We start from the raw sequence: 13592 nt of genomic DNA on the forward strand, positions 1-13592 counted from the left end.
CATGTGAAAATGCTGAATAACCACAAGGACTTAAAACACACACACAACATAAAAAAGAAGATTTTTAATTTGATTTAAAAAAGTGACATTCGTGTAATAAACACTAAACAAATAAACATAACTTGAAAAAATATATGAAGATATGAAGAATCGCTCTTCCTACGGTGGGAGGTCAAAATTCATCCTTTTCCTGAAAAGGGGACAGACAAATAACCTTATCACCAAACAAAAGTGTAATCAAGTGAGGAACATAAGTGTTACAAAAATAGTTTTTTTCAATCTTGAAATTGTTGGTTTTTTTTTAGTGCAATGACAACTGATGTACAGCAGAGGGAGGCAGATACTGTAAAATGAAAGTTTGTACTCCTGGAAGCAATAGTATAATTCTGTTATGATAAAACAGATTTACTTTCTGCTACTTTAAAGTGATTTAATGAGCAGTACTTGGACTACAGAACTTCCGCTTGATTATGGATAGCAGAGCTTATCAATAAACCAATCAATCACAAAAAGCAATTGTTGATGTGTTTTAGATTTTAACAACATTGATGGAGATTTTTTTTTGGTGCTTTTTCTAAATAGACACCATATTAAGGAAACCCGCTGCAATCCATTACCATTCTCCGGTCACAAGAACATGGAAACAAGTCGTCTGTGGGTTGCTCTACAAGCTCCATATCCTTCCGAACCTTAGGTTCTGTGATCTGAAGTCTGGCATACTCCTACAAGAAGCACAACAACACAGCAAAAAGCATAGTATAATTATATATTTTACCTAACTCAAAAACACGATTCTTTCAGGCTGGTATTACTGCAGGAGTACAAGACAAAGTACAGGACTGATACCTTGAAAAGTTTGTAGTAGTAACAGAATATACTGTCTCCCATTAAATGACTGCGGGCAAGCTGTTGTCCTGCAAGTGCAATTTTCCTTGCCTGCAAAAAGTCAGGAGTTGAAAAACAAAAACAGGATGAAAAAATAATACGGATTTAAAAAACCACGTGAGGGAATTATCCTCTGAAATATCAATAGATTACATGTTGTATTTAATAAGACAATGCATCTTCTCCTGCTTGTTGAATTACATGACAGTGAAGTTTCACAATCAAAATACTCCGTGATGGCTGGTCATGATGACACTAGTAAAATTTTTGTGACCGTAATTATCCAACATATGATCACCTCTTCATCATGATCTCGGGCCCACTGGATCTTTTCCAGCAGGTCGCCCAGGTTTGCTTTAATGGGGATGTAATGCTCCCACGGTCGCAGCTCGTTGTAGAAATGCTCATAGTAGCCAGAATCCTGCTTTAAGACCACACTGTCTCCCGCCAGCAGGTACGGCAGACGGTATGCTGCTACTGTGCCATCAATGTTTATTTGATACTTGTACTGCAGGTGAACAAGAGAAATGAACCAGAGCAAGTAACCAACTGACTTTGGTGTTAGATGTTTTGCTTTCTTTAAGAGAAACTAGTTTCTAGATTGTTTTCATCCAAATATTCCGTACTTCTCCATCCATTTCACTCGTTTTTAAGTATAAATAAAAAGATTTCTTATTATTTATGGCAGACATTTTTACACTAGGCTGGCTTTAGCTATGGGATCTACAAATGCCAGCCAAAGACACAGACAGGAGGGAAGGAAGAACACAAGAAAAGAAGGAAAGAAGCAAGAATGAAAATCAAAGGAGGGATACGAGGAAAGACAGAAGCGTGACAGAAGGGTGCAAGGAATGACAAAAAGGAGGCAAAGACAGGAAAGGAAAGTAAAGAAAAAGGACACAATGGGGAAAAAAGAGGGAAGGACACAAGTGCTGAAGTTATTTAATAATAAATAATGAGTGTTCTAGGAAAAGGACACAAAAAACGAAGCACATGGAGAAGGAGAGGGGAAGAGAAATAAACGGCACAAGAAAGAAAGTTAGGTTCGTGGGAGTATAAATATTTTTCCATACTCTTATTATTTTTTTCTGTACATTCCTAAATCAAACTCCATACTTTTCCAGACTGCGTTATGTGTGTATCCGCAGTTGAATTTAACCTTGAATGCGTTTTCTCACACATCGTAAGAAAGTATCAATCAGTTTTAGGACATATTGCCCAGAAACGATGCATCACCAAGCAGCTGTTCCCCTCTCACCTTAAAGAAATCAAAGAAAGAGACGTGTTTGACCAGCGGGCCGTAGAGACTCTCATCATGTTTGAAGAAGAAGAAGTTGGTGAAAGCAGCATCTATAAAGTCGGGGTGAGCTCTGGAAAGCTTGACCAGCTGCAGGCGCTCCTGACGGCTGTCCCGCCCCCTCCAGAAGGCTGTGGTGTTCTTCTCCGGCCACGGCGGCCCTGTGTTGGCCTGAACCGACATCATGTCCAGGCTCACTCTGTCCATTGCACAAAAACAAGAATAAAGTCAAACCTCCTGGTGCTCCAGCGATCTAATTGTTCAAGAAAATGTATTACTGTTTTGTCAACACAGCACCTTGACAATGTTAAATAAAATAAAATAAAAAACTGCATTTAATTCAATCAACAGAAACTTTACAGACAATAATTCATATAGAACATTTTGTAAGCGTGTGAAGCCCCCTGTACACACAGAAAAGCAATAAAATGGACTTTATCTTCAAAATTCTAATCATAAACTATCTATTTTTCCCAATCTTTTAAAATATGTAAATATTAAACATGTTGATATTCTGCTTTTCAGTTTAAATGGTATTTTAGTTGTTTAATACATTTGTTTTTAAAAGTCTCCTTCCTCATTTGCGTATTTCCTGGTGTGCTGGGTCAGTTACTGGGTCGTTCTGACCTGCTGTGCAGAGACCATTAAATCAAAGACACGTTTCATTTCTGTCCTTGCTTGTCTGCGAGGAATACAACACTTTGCAGACAAATCTGTTAATTAAAATGAATGTTGGGCCTCGCCATGGGAGGAAACAATGACTGAACTACACACACAGAGCAAAATACACTTTGAATCCCAGAATGCACTCTTTTAACCTATTTTCATCACAGCTCCTAGGAAGGAGGAGTCATAGTTGGAATCCCCGTGACATCATAAGGCTACAAAAATCGGCGCACAGCACTGTTCTTCTTCTTTGCCCACAGCCTCCACAGGCTGCATCGGGGAGGAGACGAGCCCAAAAGTCTTGATCTCACTGGCCGAGTTAAAAGCTGCATTTTTGAATAAGCATTGGGTCCAAAGTCATGTAGGGACTTCTGTTTGTCTAGCTGTTGGTGGCACTCTGGCCAGAAATAAGACTGTCATGAAGTAGGCTTAAAGAAAGACATCATGTCCTGATCTAAAGAAATTCAACAACAGATGGAAGACAAAGTCACTGACATCTATCAGTTCTGATAGAGCTACAAAGCCATTTGGGCTTTGGGACTCCAGCCAACTACAGTTAAGAGACATTATCCACAAACTGAAAAAAGATGGAACAGTGGTGAGCCTTCCCAGGTGTGGGCAGCCAATCGGATTACTCTAAAATGCATTGACGAGTCATCCAGAAGATCATAAAAGTACCAAGAACAACATCTAAAGCCCTGCAGGCCTCACCTTTCTCAATGTCAATAATTCAGCAATAAGAAAGAGACTGGACAAAAATGGCATACAACAAATTTTCAAGACTAAAACTATTGATGAGCAAAGAAAAAAGCAAAACAACAAAGCCCCATCTTACATTCCGCAAACAAAATCTCGATATTTTGGGAAAACATTCTGAGACAAAATGTGCACAACGATACATGTGGAGTAAAATTAACACAGATTATTAGAAAATCGACATCATACATGGTGCCAGCAGTGTGTTGGCATCAAGGTGCTTTGCCGTTTTAGACCTGGACGGTAAACAAAAATCCTGAAGGAGAATATCCAGCAGTTTAAGGCCTTATGATCTGGAGCACACCAGCTAGTCCACCTCTAAATGGTTCAAAAAAGAACATTAAGGCATGTCCTAGTCAAAGTACAGACTCTAAATTGAGATGCTGTGGAATGACCCTAAACAGGCAGTTCATGCTCACAACCCCTCTAAATGGGCTGAATTTACACAATTCTACAAAGAAGAAAGGGCAGAAAATGTTGTCCCTAGGTGTGCGAAGTTGGTAAAGACATCCCCAAAAAACCTGCATCTTGAATTGCAGTGAAAGGTGGTCCTACAAGGTCCTGATTAAGAGGTGCTGACTGCAAATGCATGTCACACATTTTAGATTTTTATGTGTAGAAATGTTTTAAAAATCACCCATTTTTTTAATACTTCTTAGGGAGGAATTTGGTGAGGCCATGGAGAAGGACTACTGGTTGGCCTCGAAGCGATTCTGGCAAACCGTCCGGCGCCTCAAGAGGGGGAAGCAGTGCTTCGCCAACACTGTTTATAGTGGGGGCGGGAGACTGCTGACCTCGACTGAGGACATTATCGGGCGGTGGAAGGAGTACTTCGTGGATCTCCTCAATCCTGCCATCACGTATTCCGTGGTGGAAACAGAGGCTGGGGACTCGGGGTTGGACTCTTTCATCACCCAGGCTGAAGTCACCGAGGTGGTTAAAAAGCTCCGCGGTGGCAAGGCTTCGGGAGTGGATGAGATCCGCCCTGAGTACCTCAAGTCTCTGGATGTTGTAGGGCTGTCATGGTTGACACGCCTCTTCAACATTGCGTGGCAGTCGGGGACAGTGCCTCTGGACTGGCAGACTGGGGTGGTGGTCCCCCTTCATAAGAAGGGTGACCGGAGGGTGTGTTCCAACTACAGGGGGATCACACTCCTCAGCCTCCCTGGTAAGGCCTACGCCAGGGTATTGGAGAGGAGATAGCCGATAGTTGAACCTCGGCTTCAGGAGGAGCAGTGTGGTTTCCGTCCCGACCGTGGGACACTGGACCAGCTCTATAACCTCTACAGGGTACTTGAGGGTTCATGGGAGTTTGCCCAACCGGTCCACATGTGTTTTGTGGACCTGGAGAAAGCATTCGACTGTGTCCCTCGTGATGCCCTGTGGGGAGTGCTCCAGGAGTGAAATCAGGGGCCCTTTATTAGGGGGCATCCGGTCCCTGTACGAGCGGAGCAGGAGTTTGGTCCGCATTGCCGGCACTAAGTCGGACCTGTTCCCAGTGCATGTTGGACTCCGGCAGGGCTGCCCTTTGTCACCGGTCCTGTTCATAACTTTTATGGACAGGATTTCTAGACGCAGCCAAGGGCCGGAGGGGGTCTGGTTTGGGGACCAGCGGATTTTGTCTCTTCTTTTTGCAGATGACGTGGTCCTGCTGGCCCCCTCTAGCTAAGACCTACAGCATGCGCTGTGGCGATTCGTAGCCGAGTGTGAAGCGGCTGGGATGAAGATCAGCTCCTCCAAGTCCGAGGCCATGGTACTCGACCGGAAAAGGTGTGGCTTGTCCTCTTCAGGTTTGAGGGGAGTTCCTGCCTCAAGTGGAGGAGTTTAAGTATCTCGGGGTCTTGTTCACGAGTGAGGGAAGAATGGAGCGGGAGATCAACAGACGGATCGGTGCTGCTGCCACAGTAATGGGGGCGCTGTGCCGGTCCGTTGTGGTGAAGAGAGAGCTGAGCCGAAAAGCAAAGCTCTCAATTTACTGGTCGGTCTACGTTCCTACCCTCACCTATGGCCATGAACTTTGGGTCATGACCGAAAGAACAAGATCCCGGATACAAGCAGCTGAAATGAGCTTCCTCTGTAGGGTGGCCGGGCACTCCCTTAGAGATAGGGTGAGGAGCTCGGCCATCCGGGAGGGGCTCGGAGTAGAGCCGCTGCTCCTCCACATCGAGAGGAGCCAGTTGAGGTGGCTCGGGCATCTATACCGGATGCCTCCTGGACGCCTTCCTCGAGAGGTGTTCCAGGCACGTCCCACCGGGAGGAGGCCCAGGGGACAGCCCAGGACACGCTGGAGGGACTATGTCTCTCGGCTGGCCTGGGAACGCCTTGGGCTCCCCCCTGGAGGAGCTGGAGGAGGTGTCTGGGGAGATGGACGTCTGGGCGTCTCTGCTGAGTCTGCTGCCCCCGCGACCCGGTCCCGGATAAGCGGAAGACGACGAGTACGAGTACTTCTTAGATATGCACTATGTTTTGTGAGTCTATCACATAAAACATACTAAAGTTTGTGGTTTCAAATGAAAAAAAAAAAAAAAGGTTGAAGGGTAATGAAAACTCTTGTAATACACGGTAGGACCGGGTGTTTGTTGCAATGTAGCAGTTTTCAGATGTTCTATTTTTATACATTTACCAGAGCAGAAAGGAGACAATTTACGTCATTTGATTTTACTTTATTAGAGAAATTCCCTTCAGCTAAACTTGGAGGCTTTGTGCGTAGCTTCGTTTTCCTGCTCCCAGAGTGCACTCTAAGTTCACCTGCATAAATTGCTGGTTGCATAAAATAATCAGCTCGTAAGCTTTTGCTGAATGAGACTGAATCACAATGCTAGCTCCAGCGCTAAGCAACAATTCAGAAGTATATTGATTCAAAAGCCCTACCTTCCCATGGTCTCAAGGACCGACTCAGTCAGGTCGTAAGTGGGCATGACTATATCTCTGGTGCTGTTTGAGCCACACCAGGAAAAGATAGGGTGGAGCTTATCAGTGGGTTTCCTCTTCTCCAGGGGCCAGTCGCCCAGATTTACAAAGAACTCAACATCAGGGATCCGTACCTGCAAACAAACCCAATAGAATATCAGTCACTCAGCTCCTGTCTGAGTATGTTAAAAGTCAAGAACTATCCATATCAATCATCTCAGTGAAATCGGCAGAAGCTTATGCATAATGATTTGCAGATTTTTCTCATTTACTGCATGATTAAGGAGTTGTCGAAAAGAGGAGTCAAACTCATTAAGCTCTGTCATCTCTGTGTGTAACTATTTAAATTACTGTAATTAGGTAAGGTAAAAATGAGGTTTTTATTTAACTGTCAGACCTCACCTTTCTTGTGAGGGAGAGTAGGATGGCATCCATGAAGATTCTAAAACCAACATGTTCTCCAAAGGTTTTCACATAGACCTGAAGAGAAAAGGAAGGATTAAAAAAAGCTGTTCGACCAAAATGTGTAGCGCTAACTTTTTTTGCATCTTAGACTGACTTTCAGGACAGAGCAGAGAGAAAATCTTCAAGTTGATTCAGGTTTTTTCTTGTAAAACAAACTAAAAAAATTTAGTTTTCTGCAAAGATATTAGAAAAAACAGAGAGTTACAATTTCTTTGCAGAACTTTGCAGATTTGAACGAACTCAGACGAGAACTTTAAGAGTTTTAGAGCAAAAAACACAAAAATGTGACGAGCCTTATTAATCCCAGTTTTATCCATTTACAATGCCCTTTTCACATTTCCTAATTTACAACCATGTCAGTGTATCTTGTTCTGGGTTTAAGTGTTAGTGCATAATTGTGGAATAAAAGTGGAAGTGAAAGGACACAGGGTTTTGATTTATTTTAGTTTTCACTTTTACTCTGATGCCCTTAAATAACATCCAATGCAAACAACTGCCAGACCCACAAACACAGCCTGAACATATCATTGCCACGGTGTAAAATGGTGGTGGCAGCCTCATGCTGTGGAAAGGCTTTTCTGCAGCAGGGGCTCTGAAGTTGATGGTAATGAGAAGATGGCACCACTATCTTCACCTGCTGAGGAAACTAAATGCTTTTCGTGTCAGTTAAGATGTTTTAAAATCTATCCGTCCGTCTGTGAACAGAGTTAAAAACAGAGTGACCCTAAATGAAAATCTGTTAAACCTGTTAAAGAAAAAGAAAACCTGTTAGAGGCTGCAAAAGATGTAATTCCATTTATGATGCAATGGTTTAGATCAAAGAATATTCATGTCTTAGCATGCATGGTCCAGTCAAAACTCAGACCTAAACTCAATTTAGAATTTAACGTGAAATAATAATACACATCCAACGCATCTGACAGAGTTTGAGCTATCTTGCACTGAACAATGTGCAAAAATCTAAGTCTCTAGATGAGCAGATGTACTTGCTGCTGTAAAGGATTGTTCCACAAAGTAATGACTGAGGGAGCTCGATGCAAATGGACACTGTACCTTTTATCTTTAATACAATTTTGAAAACCATACATCATTTCCAATTCCATCTTACAAAATCCCGGTAAAATACACTGAAGTTTGTGGTTGTCACAGTACAATACCTGAAAAAGACATTTGGAAGTTAAATATATTTACAGGCTTTGCTTATCTTCTCACTTATTATTATGTCGTTAAGATATCCCAAGTTCAAAGTACCTTGTTTTCTTTGATTGTGTAATGACAGAGGCTTTGCCGCTGTCCAAAGCGCTTGGGGATCTCCTGTGCATTCTGATCAGGATCAACACTTGGATGGAGAGACAGGTCCCTGGTTATCTGGGCAAAGGACTCAGGGCAGTGCATGTTTTTCTCCCAAACAGAACCACTCGGCTGAGGACAGTCACAGCCCTCGTGGTAGACTGGGCCTGACAAGTAAAGACTTATTCAGAAACTGCTTTTCCATCATGTTTCACAGCAAGAATCCCGAAGGCGCATTTTAAAAATGTGATCTCATGACACGCAATATTATGGCAACTTAAAGAGTTTTCTACCTTTGAGAATATAAGGTGACTTTGCAACATGCTTGCCCTTCAGCAGAACATGGATGTGCAGGTCAGTGTAGGTGGCATACAACCTGTAGCGAACCAAGAACGACCCATCTCGACGATCAAGAACCTGAATCCAGATCCTGGTGAACTGCTCCGTTGGTGAGACCATCTTTGCTTCAAACGTCTTCTCACCTGGTGATGTTGTTAAACTGAAAATGTCAGCAGTACAGAGAGATTACACACCGTCGGTGATAGCAAAACATTACACAGCCTGTTTAAAATCCAATCTGCCAGATAGCGTTGCACTCTGTGTAAAATGAGTGAAAAACATACAACTAAACAGAGAGTACACCCCAAATATGAGAGAAAAACATCAACTGAGGATGTGTGACTAAACTGCCTGAAGGTCAATAGCTCCATTTGTTCTCTCTAGTTCTAGAGTTCAACGTTTTACTTCAGCAAAAATGGACGATAGAAACTGTACACGAGTAACAGCGACACCAGGTACAATGAAGGCCATCGCTATCTGCATAACTGGAGGAGATACGTTTACCATTTCTATGTAACAAAGAGAATGTAAATGATACACTGCTGAATATGAGAAACATACTTTCTGAAGAAATAATAGGGGAAGATGAGATCCAATTCCTAAAATTTAGAACAGTAAAAACTGTTCAAATATATTTCCAAGGCTGTTTTTATTATGAAGATGAAAGCAAAATGCTGGCTATAGATTTAACACAATGCTAAAAGGTACAAGAAAAGATTTTGTGACTGCAATATTGATCTATTGCTAAGACCTAATTTCATATATTTTATTTTTAATTAGGTCATTTGTGCATCAATAAAACCACCCCCATTTAAAAGCAGACATCCAAATGAAATTATTAACAAAAAAATTTCAATTTCATAAAAAACAATATATATGTTACATTTCTAGACATTTTTAATGTCCAGAGACCTTTTAAATATTTGATCAGTTTCTATAAAACCAAGCTATTGCAAATACTCCATGTACAACACTGTTGTAGACCTCTACCCCGCTTCTGCATGATGTTTACATGTACCCTGGATGTAAACCTTTAAACTACTATGTCATGTAGCAACATCAGTGGGTTTAACTATTTGTTTTGTTTTTATTATTTTATTTAACCAGGAAAGACTCAATGAGATTTAAACCCTCATTTACAAGGCTGACATGAAATAGGGCTAACAGTATAGTTTGGGCTATATGGTGTTTTAACAGGTTCTATACAAAGGGTTTAAATAAAGGTATGTATATATGCGTGACGTTTCAGATCATCAAGCTAATTTTTATTATTGGAAAAAGATAACTTGAGTAAAAAAAGCAATTTTTAAAAGATAATTTATTTCATTTAGAGAAAAGAAAAAGTTTTCCATATTAACCAAGCCCTCTGGGAAAAAGTAAATTCACCTCCTTGTTAATTAATGAATTAACTGTGATTAAACTAAACAGGAGAGCTCAATTTCACAAGCCAAGACTATGCATGATTATTACCTGACATGCAGACATAATAAATAATTCAAAGACAACCTGAATGATCCTAAAAAGCCACACATCATCTAAAAAACCCCACAAAAAAAACCAAAACAAAGTAATTGACATCTATCAGTCAGGTCAGGAAATGGTTACAAAGCCATTTCTAAGACCTTGGGATATCAGCAAACCAAAGTGAGAGCCACAGTCCAACTGGAGAAAATATAAAGCAGTGTTGAATCTTCCCAACCAATATTACTCCAAGAGTGCACCAGCGATTCAACCGGGAGGTCGCGAAACAAGCCAGAACAACACCTAAAGCACTGCAGACTTCACTAGTCTCAGTTCAGGTCAGTATTTAAGATTTAACAGGAAAACAGAGACAGTGCACTCACTCACACTCCATGAGGGAGTTCCAAGGGGAAAACCACTGCTGGCCAAAAACATCATCATCTTGATGAATCCCAAGACATTTGAGAAAATATTCTGCGGACTGGCAAACAAACGTGGAACTTGTTGGAAAGGCTGCATCATGTTACATATGACCTAAAACTAACACAGCATTTCAGAAAAAGACCAATATACTGACAGCCAAACATGGTGGTGGTACTGTGATGGTTTGAAGCTCCTTTGCTTTCTAAAGACCTAGATGAGCTCCTATAATTGATGGAATCAGAAATACTGGTCTTTACCACAAAAATGGAGAAGGAGAAGGTCTAGCCAACAGTCCAAACCCTTAAACCCAATCCCAAAGCACAACAGCAAGGCCATCTCTGAATGACAAAAATAGTGATGTTTTGGAGCGGCCTAGCCAAAGTCTGGAATTAAATCCAATTCAGATAATGTAGTACAACCTTAAACATGTCTCCCATACAAAAAAAAAAAAAAAATTTCCAACGTGAATTTGAATTAAAACATTTCTGCAAAGCAGAATCATCCAAATGTCCTCAATGGTGAGATTAAAGACTCATTACTAGTTACCACAAACTCCTGTCCTGATGTCAGCTGCTGCTGCTAAGGGGGCCAGGTTGGTTTGGGTGGCTTTATTCCCTGAATTAATGAAATCATCATAAACTTTGTATTTACTCAGGTTATTGAAATGTCTTTGATGATCTGAAACATTTTAGTGTGAAAAAGAAAAACAAAGGAAATTGCGCTATATAAATATACTACAATGATTTGGCAAAGAAGATGGATGGACTCCTGGTAAGAAACAAATTCCCAAAAATCTACTGTGTGGGGTACAGCTGACATGGCAAACTAGACAAAGGGTCCAAAGTTCTAATGGGACACTTTTAAAGCCCTGTATTATTTGGGATTGGGGGTAAATGAAGGGGGAAGGGGACATATGCAAGCCAAGATATACTTACTTTTTCCCTGAGCTGTCCACCGTCTGTATGTAAAAGAATCGAGCAGGGAGGACGATGTCCGCCTCCAGCCCTGGTCCCCACACCAACGTTTTAGCAGCGCTGATGACCGAACCAGCCTTTTCCTTGGACAGCTCACACCCGAACATCTCCAGACTAAAAACCAGCAGCAGCAACAGTCGAACAGACATAATTTCCTTTCAGTCGAGTCTCTTTTTTTCCCCACTGCAGTCTTCTGCTGATGCCCCCAAAAGATGGGGAACACAGGGCTAGCGTCTTAATATGTGTTTGTTCTGTTTCCATCTACAAATGCTCTAGGAAGTAGCGATAGGTAATATTTCATCTCTTTTTAAAATAAACTTCACAGTATTATTGTTTTGCAAGTGTTTTCTTGCAGTTCGGCCAAACTTCAGGAATCTCCTGAATTAACCTGGAAGGCGGGCTCAGACTCGGCAGAGCAGCGCTCCAATTGGTTGTGGCTTCAGTAAACTGTGGCAACGAATGGCTTCAGGACCAACAAAGCCCAAAAACAAAAATATGATTGGACAAAAACACGGAAGTCATTCTGTAGTTGGCTGAGGTCTACTCTTTTTGTATTGCCCGGCACATGACACAGCTAGAGCGGCAAGGGAGGAGTTTATCTGAAGAACAGAAAGGCAAAAAAAAAAAAAAAAAAAAACAACTTTGGAAATAGAGCGAAGTGTCAAAACAGGGACTTTTATTCTGACACTCATAGCTGAAGGCAAAAATAAGCAATATAAATAAAAAAATACATTGAATATATCCTTCTATCCATCAATCCATTATCTATACATGCTTTTCCTTGCATGGGTACTGTTTCTCTCCAGCAATAGGGGAGGGGGGCAGGTTGGTAGTCCATCACAGCGCAACGCAGAGCCACACAGGACAGGCAACCATGCATCCACACGCTCACCTTATGACAATTTAACAACACCAAGTAACCTAACAGTATGTTTTGGGGCAGAGTACCTGGAAAGAACCCACACAAACTCCATGCAGAAAGACCCCATGCCAGGATTCAAACCCAGGACCTTCTTGCTGCAAGACAACAGTTTATCCACTCACTTTTTTCAGCAAATCAAACTGTTTTTATTTTAGCATCATAGCAGCCAAATTATGTTTGTAATTTGCTTTAGGCTGTATTAGCAAGACTGCTTTACTTCTGCTTTATGTTTTTTCAACAGCCAGAGTTAATATTTAGGAATAACACCCAATTTAACCCATTAGAAAGTATGTAAACTTTAGGGATTTTCTAATTGTTGTGCTCAGCGGCCATGCTAACTGCATTTAGCAAAACAAGCTGATAATGTTGTTGTTTTTTCTCATTTAGTACATTCAGACAAAACAGCAACACTTTCACTAATAAAAGTTGTGCTCTCCTATTGACGTAACTGATTTAATGACACACAAACAATCACAATTGCAGATATAATGTTTATTACTACAAATATCCCTTCCTTTGGTACTTGCAGCAGCCATATTAGATCCAAAATTGAGAGTTAGTCAGGAACCACCAACTTTTTGAGTTGAATCTTTGACTTCATGTTGAGTTCCAAATTACGTTTTGAATATTAATGTGTATAAAATTAAAATTTCCATGTGCAAATGGAACACAGTATTACTTTGTTTTATTTGCATGAGAAGTCAGACCTTTGAGCTGGGAATGACAACACAACTTAGCTGTGTTTCAGCTCTGAGGCATGAAACCAGTGCTACCATTTGAAACAGTGCTTTGTAAAGGTACCCATAACTGTTTAACTTTAACCTCTCATTTTGCAATGTTGCACTGTCAAACTTCAATGTATTTTATTGGGATTTTATTAGTTAAACCAATACAAACTAGTGCAAGATTGTGAAGTGGAAGGAAATGAATTTATGGTTTAAAAATATTTCTCCATATAAAAAGATTAAAAAGTATAGCATGCATTTGTATTCTTCCCCCTTTACTCTATAGCCCTTAAACAAAATCCAGTGCAATCAATTGCCTTCACAAGTCATATAAATAGTAAACAAATTCCACCTGTGTGTAATTTAATCTCAGTATAATACTAGCTATTTTGTGAAGGCCTCAGTGGTGTGTTAGAGAACATTAGTGAACAAAGAGTATTACAAGGACCAAGGACCTGCCCTGCATCTTTTTATTTATA

General features: G+C 40.9%; 1 protein-coding gene across 1 annotated transcript; it reads right to left on the reverse strand.

Annotated features, from left to right (window-relative positions):
• Positions 1–49: 49 nt before the first annotated feature.
• On the reverse strand, positions 50–11887 carry poglut2 (protein O-glucosyltransferase 2). The gene is made up of 10 exons (XM_047370501.1): positions 11428–11887; positions 8563–8768; positions 8231–8436; positions 6917–6994; positions 6476–6648; positions 2144–2381; positions 1184–1393; positions 847–936; positions 618–722; positions 50–190 (listed from the first exon to the last, which is right to left on the reverse strand). The coding sequence occupies exons 1-10, from the start codon at positions 11613–11615 to the stop codon at positions 173–175; spliced, it is 1512 nt and encodes a 503-aa protein (XP_047226457.1). The 5' UTR covers positions 11616–11887; the 3' UTR covers positions 50–172.
• Between the last annotated feature and the right edge of the window lie 1705 nt (positions 11888–13592).

The sequence above is a fragment of the Girardinichthys multiradiatus genome, chromosome 7, assembly GCF_021462225.1.
Source record: "Girardinichthys multiradiatus isolate DD_20200921_A chromosome 7, DD_fGirMul_XY1, whole genome shotgun sequence".
Lineage (NCBI taxonomy): Eukaryota > Metazoa > Chordata > Actinopteri > Cyprinodontiformes > Goodeidae > Girardinichthys > Girardinichthys multiradiatus.